The sequence below is a fragment of the Balaenoptera acutorostrata genome, chromosome 3, assembly GCF_949987535.1.
Source record: "Balaenoptera acutorostrata chromosome 3, mBalAcu1.1, whole genome shotgun sequence".
In the NCBI taxonomy this organism is placed as follows: Eukaryota; Metazoa; Chordata; class Mammalia; order Artiodactyla; family Balaenopteridae; genus Balaenoptera; species Balaenoptera acutorostrata.
Window position 1 is genome coordinate 79,814,302 of NC_080066.1, and position 17,490 is coordinate 79,831,791.

General features: G+C 36.0%; 1 protein-coding gene across 7 annotated transcripts in view; it reads right to left on the reverse strand.

Annotated features, from left to right (window-relative positions):
• The window catches only part of TCF12 (transcription factor 12), a 375,328-nt gene that overhangs the window by 190,394 nt on the left and 167,444 nt on the right, over window positions 1-17,490 (reverse strand). For all 7 annotated transcript variants that reach the window (XM_057542292.1, XM_057542293.1, XM_007194942.2 and 4 more), the window contains one exon: window positions 209-311. In XM_057542292.1, the coding sequence (XP_057398275.1) occupies window positions 209-311 (103 nt within the window). The remainder of the gene's footprint in view (window positions 1-208; window positions 312-17,490) is intronic.

The window sequence follows — 17,490 nt, forward strand, 5'->3', positions numbered from 1 at the left end:
AGCAACGACAATAATGCTCTCATAGAAGGAACCACATTTCTGAATGCTTGCCCCTCAAACTTAGCTGAACAAAGAAAGCCCAGATGCCCCTAGAAACTTAGGAACTTTCTACTACATACTTAGGTGTCCATCCTGGACAAGGAGACAAAAAAATGTCTCTGACCAAAGAGGCTCTGTGAAGACTACTTGCAGAGAATTACCAACTTACCCATTAGATTTGAGTTCATGAAAGGTGTTGGGGACAAGCCTTCATGGGCCCCTAATCGACTGTCATTCAAGTGATCACTGTAATGAGGGCTGTCTGTAAAACCCTAGAGAAAAAAAAAAAAAAAGACCGGAGTATTAAAGAGATTATTTGGCAGTCGTGCTAATTGAGCATAATGGCACTCATCTAATTAATATACAGACTTACAAATGGTCATTCCTAACCAAGTTTCTGGTTCATTACTTGGAAAACTAAACAGAAGTGCTGCTTTTATTCCTTTTAAGATATTAAAGTCAAAAAGTTTCTTTATAGATTTAAAAAAAAATTAGCCCTACAATCTCTTTACAGCCAAAAGTAAAGTTCTAAAAGGATGAACTAAGAAAATATATTTCTGAGTTACAATAAATTAGGAAAATGTTTACCTGTATCCTCCTTTCTCTGCCTCCATACCCTATCAATAAAGGGTTGGGCAATTACAAGATTTATTTAAAATATTTTTAAAAATCGACAATCAATATACTAGAAATGAATCCTTTCCTAAATGGCAAACAAATATTTAGCAAAAGAAGATCTGCTTATACTCCTTTTAATACTAGTATAACAAGATATACTCCTATAGAAACTGAGCCATGTAAAAAAGAAAACACAAAGATAGTTAATTTAAATTCTTAAGAATCTAAAAAATGAAATTGCAAACACCATGAAAACAATAAAGCTAACATTATTTCACAATAGCTGTTATTAAATTTATCCCTATAACTTAACACAGGTTTTTTAAAAGCGAAGGAGCCTAAAAGACATGAAAGTTCACAAATACAGTAAGTGTTACAAAAGCTCAGTGGATTAAAAGCTGTTCTGGTTCTCAGACTCTTATACATGCTAAATACAGCATCACCTCCAAAATCATATAGTTTCTAAACAAGGCTTTGAACCCTAGTTAATTAAAACTGAGGTGGTACCCACCTTTTTGCCAACTTAAAACGATTTTAGTAAAGATCAGAAAATCTTGCAGAGGCCCAAACAAGAACAAAAACTGACTGTCTTGGCTTACAGAAACCACCCAGAATCCTCTGGGACTATAAAATCATCAATCAGTGAACATTTATCATTACCCAGACTGCAGGCTAACATTCAAGAAGACATTAATGGGGCTGAAACAGGCCTCACTATCTTTGCAGGCATGCTGTCAGTTCAACCAAAGGGCTAGGAATTGAGGGCTAAATAACTGTCAAATCATTACAATTGCTTGGGGATGCATGTCACAACACCTTCTGCTGTTCTGTTTTAAAACTAATCTGCTGGGAGTGCTAACTCCCAAATGAATCTTTGTTTCATTTTTATCTACTTTAGAATCACTGATACACATGTGACAGACACTCAAGAAGAATCTTGGTGACACTTACAACTTGGTTATGACCACAAGGGTGTCCTCTGGTAACCACAACCATAGTCCTGTCTGTCACAGCCACACGCAGCAAGAGCTATATACAAAATAGAATGGCTCCCAGCTAAAGTCACTCCTTGGAGTTTACCTCTGTTGCTTAAAACTGAACACTCTTGAGGTGCTAAGTGACATCCTACTATCTCACATTCATCTGGGTGTTTCTCTCTGCCACTCCCTCCCACTGCCATTCTTAGGCACAGAGTCAAAACAAGACACTGAAACCTACAAAAAAACCTCACTGAAATATGGTTTATCATTATTAAACAAAAAAACTCACTGAAATATTGTTTATCATTATTAAACAACAGTATTACTCTTGAAAAATGCAAACAGAAATGCATTTGTAGGTCAGCCATGTTGTTCACACTTTATTTGAATGTTAAAGGATAATAAAAGATAAATTTTGCATGTTCTCAATTCTCATCCTTGAAGTGCAATAAGAACTTTTTTCTTTCATGACTATTAAAAATAAAAACATTAAAAACATTTTAAACTATTGCCTAAAGCACAAGTATATAAATAATATAAATATTATATAATAATATAACAATATAAATAATAATACAAATAAATCTAAGTTTCAGGGTATCATCAAATAATTGTACACACACAGTGGATTAACTTCACATATATCACAGTAAGCATAGAGAAGATCTATCTCTAAGCCCCGATTAATATGTGCTCAGAAAACAGAACAATTATTTTTCTATCAACCATACACAAATAATAGTAAGTACTATCTCTTATCCATGTGCAACCACATACAGCAACGTATAGTATAGAATTTACTACAAGATTATTTCCTAGTCCAATAATAAAATCTGGGATTGTCATATTGTACCCACAGTGGAATCTATAAACCTGTGTCATCACATACAAGCAAGATTTGAATATGGGCCCTCAATATCTATTTACTCATAAATTATATACATATACTATTAACCAATATAACAAATTTCAGTAAGTCATAATTTCATTCATGGAAGATAAAAATTAAATAGAAATTTGAGTATTTTTTCCCAACCTCAAAGGTTCATCTAAGTGCACAAAATAATTTTGAAAAGCCACAGCCTAAAAGATAAGAGAGGAACAGTTCTTCATCCACAGATGCAAACTGATGCTGGAGGATGGAACAATGAAACTGGACTCAAAAATGTTTGTCATAGTTTTAGGGACTTCCCTGGTGGTCCAGTGGTTAAGAATCCGCCTTCCAATGCAGGGGGCATGGGTTTGATCTCTGGTCAGGGAACTAAGATCCCACATACCACAGGGCAACTAAGCCCTCACCGCAACTACAGAGCCCACGTGCCACAACTACTGAGGCTGTGCGCTGTGGAGCCCACGTGATACAACTAGAGAGCCCGTGCACCACAACTAGAGAGAAGCCCGTGCACCACAAGGAAGAGCCCTCACGCCACCGTGAAAGATCCTGCATGCTGCAACGAAGATCCTGCATGCCGCAACTAAGACCCGACGCAGCCAAACAAACAAACAAAGTTTGTCATAGTTTCAGATCTAATGTGTGCCAAAAACCTCACTGAAAATCTAATATCTAAATGACAATTTAATTTGCAATTCTTAAATACTCCCACCTATGAATACATTAACACTTCATAAAAGCTTTGATATTATGAAATATGTTCTATAAAATGTATTTCATACTTTTCTCTACATTCATTTTATGGTACAGAATTTAGAAACTTTAATCCTTGCTACAATATGACAACAGACTCTAATCAATCAAAGCTGTTACCATTTTTAAACTAATTTACACTGCACATTATCAATCCAATCTTTTGTTCTATCGAACAAAACAAAAGCACCTAGTATTATTTACATAATAGTGCTCTCCTCTTGTCTGTCTCCTCAAAATTACAGTAACTGTTTTTGTTGCCTAATTCTTTTTTTTTTTAAATAAATTTATTTATTTTATTTATTTATCTTTTTAGCTCTGTTGGGTCTTCGTTTCTGTGTGAGGGCTTTCTCTAGTTGCGGCGAGCGGGGGCCACTCTTCATCGCGGTGCGCGGGCCTCTCACTGTCGCGGCCTCTCTTAACGCGGAGCACAGGCTCCAGACGCGCAGGCTCAGTAATTGTGGCTCACGGGCCCAGTTGCTCCGCGGCATGTGGGATCTTCCCAGACCAGGGCTCGAACCCGTGTCCCCTGCATTGGCAGGCAGATTCTCAACCACTGCGCCACCAGGGAAGCCCCCTAATTCTTTAAATAGCTTTTAAAAAATTTATTTCACCCAACCAATAAATATGGCGTAATCACCAGAGAATGCTCCCAAGTTGAGAAAAGACATGTTTTTTCTAACCTATGTGGCTATTTTTTTGTTTGAAAACCACTGTCTAATTCTATTTTAAAATATTCTTTACAATTCTTTTCAATAGTTAAAAAGGGATGGGGAGAAAGGCTCTTTCAATAAAGATTTACTTTCTCAGAAACACTTTCCCTGACCCTACCAAATTGGGTGAACTCACTCTGAGCTCCCATAGCAGCAAGCATTTCCATCATGTCACTGCTCACACTTATTGAAATTACCTATTTAATAATCCATTTAAATTATACCATAATTATCTATTATAATTGCACAGTACAGTATAGTGGATAAATGTGGAATTTTTGGAGCCAGACTGGCAGGCCTAAACTCCATCTGTGCCATATACTAGCTGTGTGACTTGAGGCAAAGTAACATTTCTTGCCTCAGTTTCCTTATCTGTAAAATAGGGATAATAATAATAATACAATATTTATCTCACAGGTTGTTGTAAGGATTAAATGAGTTATTGTATGTAGTAGCAATTGGAAAAGTACCTGGCAAATAGTAAGCACACAATATATCCTAGCCATTATTACTATCATCTCAGAGACTGTTATGTCTTACAAATTCTGAAAAGTCAGGCACCATGTCTCTTTCTCACATCCTCAGAACAAATGACAGATGGATGGGAGGTTTCAGCTGCTAAATCCTTAAAATGCTGCAGGGCTTCAGATATAAAGGTTCAGTTAATATTTCCATAGAACACCCAATAACTAGCAGAAAGAAAGTTAATAAGGTGCTAGCTTATCTAACGGGACTGAACAAATAACCACAGATTTTTGGTATTCAAAGAGCCACAAGATTTCACACCAAGTATTGAAGTCCTATAGCTGCGAAGCGGTCAAAGCTAGTAGAGAGTCAGCCAATAGCCATAAGCTGCCAGAAAGCTCTGAATGAGGCCTGATATAAATGAGTGGTCACACTTAAAAGAGAAGTAAAACGAAAATAAAAATATGTAGAAATAACAAATGAAGTTTAAAAGAGAAAAAAAAAGTGTCCTTATTGTATTTCTTTATTTACCTATGACAGATTAGCAAAATAAATGTCTAGATAAATAAAGTTATAGCTTTTAAACAAATTCTTTAAAGTGTCTCTTTCTTTTTTTTTTTTTCGTTTTTATTTATTTATTTATTTATTTATTTATTTATTTATTTATTTATTTATGGCTGTGCTGGGTCTTCGCCTCTGTGCGAGGGCTTTCTCCAGTTGCGGCAAGTGGGGACCACTCTTCATCGCGGTGCGCGGGCCTCTCACCATCGTGGCCTCTCTTGTTGCGGAGCACAGGCTCCAGACGCGCAGGCTCAGTAATTGTGGCTCACGGGCCCAGCTGCTCCGTGGCATGTGGGATCTTCCCAGACCAGAGCTCGAACCCGTGTCCCCTGCATCGGCAGGCAGACTCTCAACCACGGCGCCACCAGGGAAGCCCTAAAGTGTCTCTTTCAGTTAAATACACTGATGAGGGACTTCCCTGGTGGTGCAGTGGTTAAGAATCCACCTGCCAATGCAGGGGACACGGGTTCGATACCTGGTCCGGGGAGATCCCACATGCGGCAGAGCAACTAAGCCCGTGCTCCACAACTACTGAGCCTGCGCTCTAGAGCCCGTGAGCCACAACTGCTGAGCCCACGTACCACAACTACTGAAGCCCGCAGGCCTAGAGCCTGTGCTCCGCAACAAGAGAAGCCACCACAATGAAAAGCACGTGCACCGCAATGAAGAGGAGCCCCGGCTTGCCGCAACTAGAGAAAGCCTGCATGCAGCAACAAAGACCCAATGCAGCCAAAAATATAAATAAATAAATACACCCATGAAAAAGACAAGTGAGTTGATCTAATCACAATAGTTTGTTACCTGAAAGCAGGGACTGTGTCTATATCACTCATTACTCTATCACTAGTGACAAGTATGTTAACAAGCACATAGTATGTGACTAGTAAAATCTGTTAATTTAATGAATGAATGAAAAATGAACAATGCTCTGTGTTAATGAATCAGGTCTACATCTGAAAAAGCAACTTAATAATCAATATGTTAAGGTTCTGTTATCCTTAAATAGGTCAGGTGCTAATACATAATAAATTTTCATGATAGATCTGGGTTTTGTCATGGAGATCCACAAGTTCCTAAAAGGCAACAACGTTTCACTCCTTTTTATCATTCCAAAAAAACCAGCACAGAACTCTGTATGCACCTAACAGCTTAAGTTTTTCTTGAGAGGATGAATAACCTCTCTAGATAACTTTTTATTTATGAACGCTAAGAAGTGGTTTTGCAGAATTACTATAACCCCAGACTGAAGAGCAAGTCTTGAATTACCATGGGTGGGAGGACAGGAAGAATCAAGATCTTTCAGAGGTGGAAAGGATGCTCAGAAAATATGATGGATACGTGAAATACTGCTTAGTACAAGTGCATAAAAATACTTTTAAACATGAGATCCCAAAGGATCACCTAAAAAAGTTCACTCAGATTCAGTTCTAACTTGAGCCAACCATATTCACAAATTTATCCAAGTAACTGCTAATGTCATCTGTTAGAAGCAAACAGACTTAATTCTGGCAGACTTTTTCTATATTATAGGTCTCCATCTTCTAGAGTGTTCAATTCTATATTCTCTTTATGTTTAAATAAAAACTTACAAGCAGAGTATGTCTTTGGAATTCATCTACAATCCTCCTTACAGATTTTCAATGTTAATTTCTCCAGCAATGACCACATCAAAATCATAAATCCATTAACACATGATACATAAAAAGTAAAAACATTCTTCTACTACAAGTACAAAAGGAAGTAAAATAAATTATTTTATTTAAAAATTATTAACCCATCTATACTGTAACTATTTTCTATATAAAATTCAAGGGTAAAAATGTAAATCAATAATAATGCTGCAACTTCAGTTTGTAAGGTTATGAATAAGCAGTACCAGAAGGACTGATGTTTGGAAGAACACAGGACAACAACACTTAATTTAAAAAAATTTCAGCCCCAAGTATTAACTGGTTCTCCCCAAAACTACAGACACTAAATTCAGACATGAAACATAATATTTTTTGATGGGTTCTAATGTATAGATTTTTGCCTTCTTCCCATTAACTGGCAAAACTTACAGAGGCTAATAAGTTCCTTCCAGTTCAGGAACTGATGATCCATTTAGAACAAGAATTTAAAATAGTGAAAAGTAAACTCAATTAGAAAATTATCTATCTTAAAAAATTATACTATGAAATACAGTGTACCATACAGAAAAATTGGAGGAAAACTTACTGTGAGTTTAGTTTACTCCTAAACAAACATACTGACTTTACACTTGGCTGCAAAAGCTTTATTAAAAGGTCATGTTAATACATAGTTTTTTAAAAAAAATTCCATGTATTTTCTAAAGGAGAAAAATAAGTCATGAGGCAAAGGATAAAAACAGTGCGTTCTCATGTTACTTAAAAACTGCACATGATTAAAAATCTTCACTAATGCTTTTGTCTTCTAATTAGAATTCATAGGAGTGTTTACAAAACAATACTGAACATGTTTTAAATTACATTACTTAAAATCACTCACGGATTCTTTAACACATCCTTCCTTTCTAATAAATTTCTGATACTCTCTGTCAGTCCTTCTCAAAGTACAGTCTGTGGACTGATGTTGGACCAAGAATAGTTTGTTATCAAACAACAGAAAGGTAAACAAAGAGAACAAGCTTTGGGCAATGGTTTAAAGTAATTTGGCAGACCAATTTTGTTTGCTGTATATAATAATAAACTAGAGATTGTATTTTATAACAATTGTATTTTTTAACTACCTTAAAAATTGTACTATAAAATGTAGTGCAGCATATATAAAATGTTTAAGAAAACCTGTTAGTTTAGTTTATTCCTAAACTAACATCCTGACTACACATATAAAAGGTTTATTAAAAGATTACAAAACTAACTCAAAATGGATTAAAGACTTGAACATAAGACCTGAGACCATAAAACTCGTAGAAGAAAGCATAGGTGGTAAGCTCCTTGACATTGGTTTTGGTGATAATTTTTGGGGTTTGACACTAAAAGCAAAGGCAACAAAAGCAAAAATAAACAAGTGGTGAAACTATATCAAACTAAAAAGCTTCTGCACAAAGCAAAGGAACCCGTCAACAGAACGAAAAGGCAACCTATAAAGTGGGAGAAAATATGGGCACATCATATATCTGATAAGGGGTTAATATCATATAAGGAACTCACACAGCTAAACTGTAAAAAAACCCCAAAAAAACCACAAGCAATCTGATTAAAAAATGGGCAGAGGATCTGAAAGAATACAGATGGCCAACAGGTACATGAAAAAGTGCTCAACATCACTAATTACTGGGGAAATGCAAATCAAACCCACAATGAGGTTATCACCTCACACCTGTTACAATGGCTGAAGACAAGAAATAACAAGTGTTGGCAAGGATGTGGGGAAAAGGGAACCCTTGTGCACTGGTGATGGGATTGTAAACTGGTGCAGCCCCTATGGAAAACAGTATGGAGGTTCCTCAAAAAAGTTAAAAATAAAACTAACATATGATCCTACAATTCCACTTCTGGGTATTTATCTGAAGGAAATGAAAACACTAACTTGAAAAGATACATGCACCTCCATGTTCACTGCAGCATTATATACAATAGCCAAGACATGGAAGCAACCTAAGTGTCCATGGATGGATGGATGGATGGATGGATGGATGGGATGCATGGATGAAGAAAATGTGGTGTGTATGTATGCATGCATATATATATATATATATATATATATATATATATAGACACACACACACACACACACACACACACACACACAATGGAATACTATTCGGCCATATAAAAGGAAGGAAATCTTGCCATTTTCAACAACATGGATGGTCCTTGAGGGCATTATGCTAAGTGAAGTAAGTCAGAGAAAGACAAATACCTAATGATTTCACTGATACATGGAATCTTAAAACAAACAACCGGAGCTCATAGATACAGAGAATAGATTGGTGGTTGCTAGAGGCGGGTGGGCAAAATTGGTGAAACCTGTTAGTTTAGCTTGCTCCTAAACAAACATACTGACTTTACACTTGTCTAAGTGCATCCTAGACCTAAAAAGTCAGAACACGTATTTTGAGAAGAGCTTTATGGGGTTCATTCATATTCATATTCTCTAACTAAAGTTGGAGAAGAACTAGCCTATATTATCTTGTAAGTCATGTGGCCTGGTATACAGAAAAATAATATTAGCCGCTATTATTTCTTCTTCTGCACCACAAGTACCTCATTAAGTCTTACAGAGCTCACATTTTTAAACCATGATTCCCCTATCCTGTTCACACACTATATGCAACCAGGGAAAATTAGATAAAAGAAAGATAAAATGAGGTTCTGTTGCAAAAGAACCTTAGATTTTACATATTTTAAACCTTTTATCTTCTACTACTGTATGTCAACAGATTAAGACTGAACATACAACTGCTCAATAAATATTTTAAAATATTTGCTGATATTCGTGAAATCAATTCAAGTAAATCAAACCTAGGAATAACATAAGTTTATTAAAACCCATGCATTAAGAAGCAATAAATAACTGTAAGAAGACATGATACGATACCAGCCACTGAGCAAAGCAATGTTCTTACATTCAGTACAATAGCATATTTTAAAATAATTTCTAAAATACCAGTCCTATATGTTAAACATTTATTTTATAATATTAGGTGGGAAAAATTAGAACAAAAATTAATTGGTACATAGTATAATAATATTTAACCTCTATAAAGTTTATAGGAAAAAGACTAGAAAATTGTAACAAGTTTATAATTTTTTTATCTTACTTGCCTATCATCTCCTAAAATTTCTATGAAAACCATTTATTGTTTTTCTGAAAAATACAGTTTCTCAGTTTTTTCCTTTAATATGATTGAAATAACATACTCTCACTGTAGAAAACTGGAAATGTAAAGAAACAGCATCAACTATGTAAGAAAAAAAAAGACTCCATTTTACCTCAACTGAAATGCAAACAACACTTTGACACATTTTCTTCCAATTTTTAAATGTTTCTAAAATAGTTCGAACATATAAAAATGTATGTAATAAACAGCCATGTATCCACAACTCAAGAAATAAAACATTGCCAGTATAGTTTAAAACCCTATGAATTCTCCCAAATTCTCCTCAGAAGTAAACACTATCTTAAACTTATTCTTTTAAAAATCATTTTCATGCATTACTTAATACTTTTATTAAATATGCATATTCTCTAACTAAACAGAGCACCACTCTGCATGTTTTAAAATGTTATCTAAATAGTATACTTTTTTCTATACTCACTTAACAGTCAATATGTAAGACTGATATGTTGGAAAAGTGTTAACACTGGTAAATACATGTCACTACTGTATAATGTTCTATTTATAAAAATACCACAATTTATCTTCCCAGCCCCCTTTTGATGACATTTAGCTTTTCCACTATTACAAACAAGGCTGCTATAAACACTTTAGTAATATGTCTCTCTGTACACATATGAGAAGTTACGCGAAACTTTTTAGGGGTTAATACCTAGGAGTAACATCACCGGCTTACAGAGCATACACAACTTTAAATTTACTAGATATTACTAAACTATTCTCTAGAATAGAAATGTATTATTGTTTAGGAAAAAAAATCTCTTACAGAATCAGAAAGTTCTCCATAGACAACCCCAAACTTCTGACAGAAAGCTTCCAAAGTCCACTTACAAGCTGTATCTAATTTGTGATGCACTTTCCAGTAGGCAAAAAGCAAAGCAATCAGCATTACATTTCCTTATTAGTTCATTAACCCTTATGTAGCTACATTCTTATCTGAAATAGTCTGACCTGGGTGCAAAGGCAATCCTTCACCATAATAAATGTTCAAGACATATTTGTTAAATGAGTTAATCTTCATTAGGCTCCTTAGTTCATCTTAAGGTTCTATAATTAAAACTGCAGTCATTATACCAGGTGTTGATACAGCAAAATTTGACAGAAGTAAGATATTTTAGTTTGTTGCCAGTATCTTGTCTTGATGCCCAGTGTTGTATAGGCTCTTAGAGCCATGGCAACAGTGTTGGCCGATGCTGATTTTTAGAATCTGACTCACAGACACAATAATTCATAGTTCATGATTAAAACAACACTGCATATCTTAGGACCACAGGATAGGATACTTAGGACCATACTTTTGGATTCTGTAATGAGCCATGGTGATACGTACCACGCGTCACTTACACTACCTCTTCCTGCCCCTATGACTAAAGCCACTCATTTTTAAGAGTAAATCTGAATTAAAAGTATAATAGTGAAACAATGTTCTTTTGCTAACTGGTTCATGTGGGTGCTGAACCACTGGCCGAGACTTATTTCCCTAAAGATGAAAACAAATAAGCCATAGTTGAAGGGTCAGCGATTCCTTCTAGGAGTAATCCAGTCTTCATTCAATTTATCTGGTTTAAGGTTTTCTATGCCTGCATTAATAATAGCATCAGCATACATTTAATGGTACTACTTGCCAGAACTTGAGTTTAAGGGCTTCACTCATTATCCTTACAACCCCATGAACTATTATTCCCATGCCATAGATAAGGAAATAGGCACAGAAATTTTACATAATTCACCTGGTATATAACAGTAAGTAGCAGGATGGGAATTTAAACCGAGGCAGTCTGACTCCATCCCATCATGCAATGCTGTCTCTCTAGAAATAACTGTTCCTCCCTGGAATTACTGTGAACTGAATGGCTCAGTGATAGGCTGGAGCCACACAAAATGAAGAGTGTATTTACTCAAACATAGGTGATAAAGGAATAGAGCCAGGAAAACAGAAAAACAAAAAAAATTTTAAACCACCTAATTTGGCTAGTGGTGCTCAAAATAATAGGGACAGTCAAAAGAGCTTTTGAGAACTTTTTGAACCCATGGATTGTGATGGAGAAAAAGCAAACAAAATGGGAAATGGAAAATCTCCTTTGGTAAGTGGATATCAAGTACAGGCATTCATTCCTCCTGAAGAACATTCCCCTTGCCCAAGGTGGTAATAAACTGCAGCAATCTTCTGTGATGTTGACATAATTCCTACAGAGAATGCAAACAGAGGCTCCAACAAACCTAGAAGGAAATTTCTACCATTAGGACCAGTAGTTGAGTTCCCTCCTGTAAGATGGAGTTTATGATAATAACTTGGCAATTACAGTTAAGAATTATTATTCATTATAACAAAATGGGGAGAAAAATTCTAGAGAAAAACTGTGTAACTCCATTCCAATAAACTAAAGGGGACATCTGAATGACCTGGTAGTTAGGCACTGAAAATTGCAAAAAAATATACATATATATTCCCACAGAGATAAAAATCTTTAGGGTAACAGCCTGAAATCCAACTTCAACCTGAGGCTCAACCAGAGAAAAAGTATCAGATGAGGCATCTAGTCTTCCTTAGGGAATGTGTGATTTGTTCTGCAGCAATGAAGCTACCCAGATATAGCAACTGAATGTAAAAGGATTAGTTATACACAAACCCATCGTCCCCTTCTTCAGTTCCTAGATCTTCAAAGCCCATGGTGGTTACCTGGCTAGAGGAGCACAGGTACCATATGGATATTCCAACAAAGAAAGGGCAAAAAAGAAATTTTTATTTCTACGTAATACCAAAGGATGGTAGTGCCCCTGTTTTCTGATCTATACAGTTTTTCTTGCAGTGTTCGCAGCAGCTGAAATGTCAGGACTTCCTGTGAAAAGCAGAAAGGCATCACCATCAGATATGAGAGGCAGGTGTAACTACTCTGAAAATATCTGATAAACAAAACCTAACTTTTAGAGATGACTTTTTAATGATAAATGGGCTTCTGAAAACTAAGCCTGGTCCTCTTAGCAGAGACTTCAATATTAAATGAGTAGCTTAGAGAAAGAACTCAGCAAGTTTTTCTTGGATTTTGAACAATCCCTCATTTTTAACTTTAGAATTTTTTAGTTTGACAAAGCATTTAAAATATTTCTGACAAAGCTTCTCTTTCTTAATTTAAGAAAGCATTTTAAAAATTATATTTGTCTATAAATATCCTACAACTGCAGCTTTAGAATCACTGTATTTCCCATCCATATGTTAACACTTCAAAGCTGTATGTAAAGAAACTTTTCTCTTCTAGATTAGCCTTTACTGCTATGGAGATCAAAGGAATTAAATTCTAAATACATTACCCTCCCTTTTCACGGCACTTTTATAAAGACCCATTACTCACTTTTGCATGTTGTCAACCTCCTTGCTTTTAAGAATCAGCACATGAAGCTATCTCCTTTTCCATCAGTTGCCTAACCAGCAAGGCCTCTCTCTCTTGAGTAACTCCAACATACTGCTGACGAGTGACCCCTTCGGGGAGCACTCATTCATCAATTTGAAAAACATATACTAGATTTGAATATGAGCAAACCAATTTTTTTAATCACTAAAAGCAGGACTTGTGTGGCTACTCAAATGTCTAGATATCATAATTTACCCATATCATACATATACTTATCTAACCAAATTATGTGAATTCATTAAAAAGAAAGCAGAAAAAAAATTAATGTACTAAAAACAGTTCCACCCCTCTTTCATTCTACTAAGAAAAGCATGCACCCTAGAGTGAGTATGAGAAGCAGAGGTGAATCTATTGTTCCCTCAGTTAGTATGAGCTTTGAATGCTTCTCAGTGGAAGCATCTCACTCCATGACCATGATTCTATTGCAGAAGGACAGTATTCTTCATGCAACATGGTAATCAAACACAAACCAGCAACTTCATCAAGTTGCAATCAAACAAATAGCTATCTATTATTAGAGAAAAACTTGGCTCTGACATGTGTATGTGTATTCTACATATCTAGTTAAACGAAACTGACAAGGAAATTTAAGTGGCATTAATTTCTTAGAATACTTCTAGCTAATACACATAATTAAAAGTAAAAAGAACAACATAGTTATTTCCTTAAAAGTAAAATTATACTGTAATTCAGACATTCAGTCTAAATCGATACTGTTTTACTATATTTGCACCCAGTACAAATTTTTCAGATACTTAAAAAATATAAGATTAGATAAGTACATTTGCACATCATATAAAACTTTTGGATGCTGAGAAAAATAGGAGACCAGCATTTCTTTGATAATCAGTACTAGTTCACAGTACTACCAGTCTTTTTTTATATACCTCCTAAGAGAGATCGGGAGATGTGCCGCTTAGAGATCATGGCTAATAGTGGCAGAAATGGAATTATCATCTACTTGATCCAATGTGACAATTTCATTCATAGCAGTACCTTAAATTGATTTTTCTCTTTTTTCTGCCTGTCTGCTTTGAGTTCTTATGTTTTCAGTGTGTACTATTAAGTTCTACTGTAGATGCCAACAGGTGTGTTTATCAACACTTCTGAGAGATCTTCTTGTCTCTACTCCTCTTGACTTTCTTCTTGTTTTCCTCTTCCCTATAACTACCTCTTTTTTCTTTTACCTGTCTTTTCATATCATTTTAATCTAGTTACTTATGAAATTAAAGAGGTCAAAATGTGCATATGGAAGTGTGACAATGCATATGTATATGTAAGTACTAATGCCAGTAATGTATCAGGCACTGTGCTAAGTGCCAGAATACAAGGCTGAATAAAACAGTCTTTGCCTTCAAGGAGCTCACAGTTTGGAAGAAGAAAGAGACAATACTTGAAAATGTTTTAATAAACTGAGTAACTTTTGTATGAAGTCTGAGCCTCATATGTTTCACATTATAGCTTCCAAAGGCTTAATTACTAATATTAGATTCCCTATTAGTTTAAGGGACAAGTTGGCACGACCAGTGATATTTTAAAAGAAGCCCAAGCCACTCTGCCAACTTCCAAGTTAAACTTCCTGGGTTGGGTGTAGTTTAGAATATGGCAATATACCAGCACAGCTTCAAAGCAGAATAAGCAGTGCCGTTAAGGCAGAAGAAATACTGCATTAAGAGCTGCTAAGAATGCCCTAAGGCAAAATGAAACGTTGATAACTGGAAAACAAAAATGTCAATAAGCACGCCTCTGGTGGCATCATAAGCATCACAGCTAACTTTTACTGAGTGACTACCATATGCTAGCACTGTGTTAAGGGCTGTCAGGTATTATATCAGTTAATTTAAACTATATATCGATACCATATTTTCTCCATCTCATAGATGAGGAAATTTTATCCTAGAGAATTTAAATAACTTTCCCAAGGTCAGAGAGTGGTAGAGAACTGATTTAAACTTGGGAACTATGATAGCAGATGACTTAATGTTAGCCACTAATTTTTTTTTTAATTTTTTTTTTTAAACACAATAGTGAAACAGGGTATCAAAATTCCAAAGATCTCTTGAATAAGCCAGTACTTTCAGTATTGTGCAGGAAAAGCTAATAGTGCTGGCTTCACTTCTCCATTCATTTATAACGTGCTAGTCATAGGGCTCCTACTGATGAAGCAAATCCATGGTCCCTGTCAGACTAGCTTAACTTAAAACTACATTTCCACTTCCACTTCCAGACAAGATGGAGTAACAGACCAGATTAACCCTCACACTTGAAACAATAAAAAAAAAAATGAACAAAATACATTAAGCAAGAGTTTTGAGACATTGGACATGGTCAGTGCAGGACAGTGATCCCTGAGAGAGGGGAAACAAAGTGAATCCTATGATTGCTGGGGGGAAGGGGAGAGGCAGAAGACAGGGAGAAGAGGAGGAAAAGGAAGAAGGAGAAGAGGGAAAAGAGATGGTAACTTAGAACTCTTTACCTTGTACAAAAAATTAAGAATATTTCAGACACATGGAACATGAAAAACTTATCAGCACCAGACCTACACAATGAGGAATGTTAAAGGAAGTTCTTCAGTCAAAAGGAAAATAACACCAGACAGAAATACAGATTTACACAAAGAACTAAAGCATGTACTCTGGCTACAATGGAATAAATTAAATATCAATAATAAAAACATGTCTACAGAATCTCCAAATATTTCAAAATGAAACAATATAACTGTAAATAACCCAAGGGTCAAGGAAGAAAGCAATAGGAAAACTGGAACAGAGCAGGACCACCCCCCACCCCCCGCCCCAAGTACAAAACCGAGCAGTTAATGATTAGGACAACAGAGTCACAGACTCAGTGTCTGATGCACACTCCTGAATTGTTTTACAGATACTATAACTGCCACCACAGGAAAAAAGCTAACTGCATGATGACCAGACTGTAGCCATGACATAAGCTGCTCCAGCTTGAGCAGTATTGAATCTATGGCTAGCACAATTCCAAGAACTGGCCTCAAGAGAATGGGATTAACATTATTGCTCATAATAATCTATATCTTTGTGGGCATCAAAGTAATTGTAGCTTTCTCTACCCGTATATGTAATCAGACAACTAAAATTATCAGCAGAGATGCTACAGACCCATGTTGACACCCTCCACTCTGAGACTATAGCACTCTATGTCAGCATGAAGAAGTTACAAAAGACAGACCTTCACCCCTAACCCCACAGAAATGGAATGATGTTCTGACAAGTGTGGATTTGTAAGCAGCTCTTTGCAGGAAACCACCCTCAGCAGGAAGCCCCTTTTCTTGTCACTTTAGCAAAGCTATATTGTAACTAACTTTTAAACCAGGTGCCACCATGCTCTACTCATTTCTGGCCCAAGCACACCTTTCAAATCTTTTAATCACACAATACCTTGCCTAACTTGTCAGTTCTTTCCATAGATCAAAGAAGTAGAAATGAAGAATAAGCAATGAAATGTAGAAATGAAGATGACCAGATCTCTCCCTTAGCTTCCCCTTCAGTCATCTCCCGAACAAACTTTGTGAACAAGATAACATCTAGAGGAAGATCACAAGAAGTCAACGAGCCTGCGAGCAGTGGGGGGATGGTGATGACTCTGACCCCCCTATCTCAATGATTAACTGGATTACTTCCCTCCTTCTCTTTAAAAGTTTCATGGCTGAGCAGAACCTTCGGAGGTGGTTTGTGGCGGATGCCGAGTCCACCATCTGCCCAGATTGCCGGCATTCTGATTAAGAGCACCTTTCTTTTCTACTGTTTGTGAGTACGTAACTGATTTTGTAAGCGGGAGGTGGCAGGACCCGATTCATTCGGTAACAAAATTATAAAGTATTTTGAACTGAATGAAATGAAAACACAAAATAGGAATAATTGTGGGATGCAGGTAACACCATGGTCAGAGGAAAATTTATAGTACTAAAATGCCTGTTAGAAAAGATGAAAGATCTCAAATCAATGACCACAACTTCCACCTTAAGAAACTAAAAAACAAAGAGCAAACTAAACTCAAAGTAAAGGTAAGAGTAGAAGTCAAACATATTGAAAGCAGAAAAACAATTGAGAAAACCAAAGAAACAAAAACTAGTTCTTCGAGAATGTCAGTAAAAGAGATAATAAGCCTCTAGCCATACTGATCAGGAGAAAAAGAAACAATTCACCAATATCAGGAATTAGGT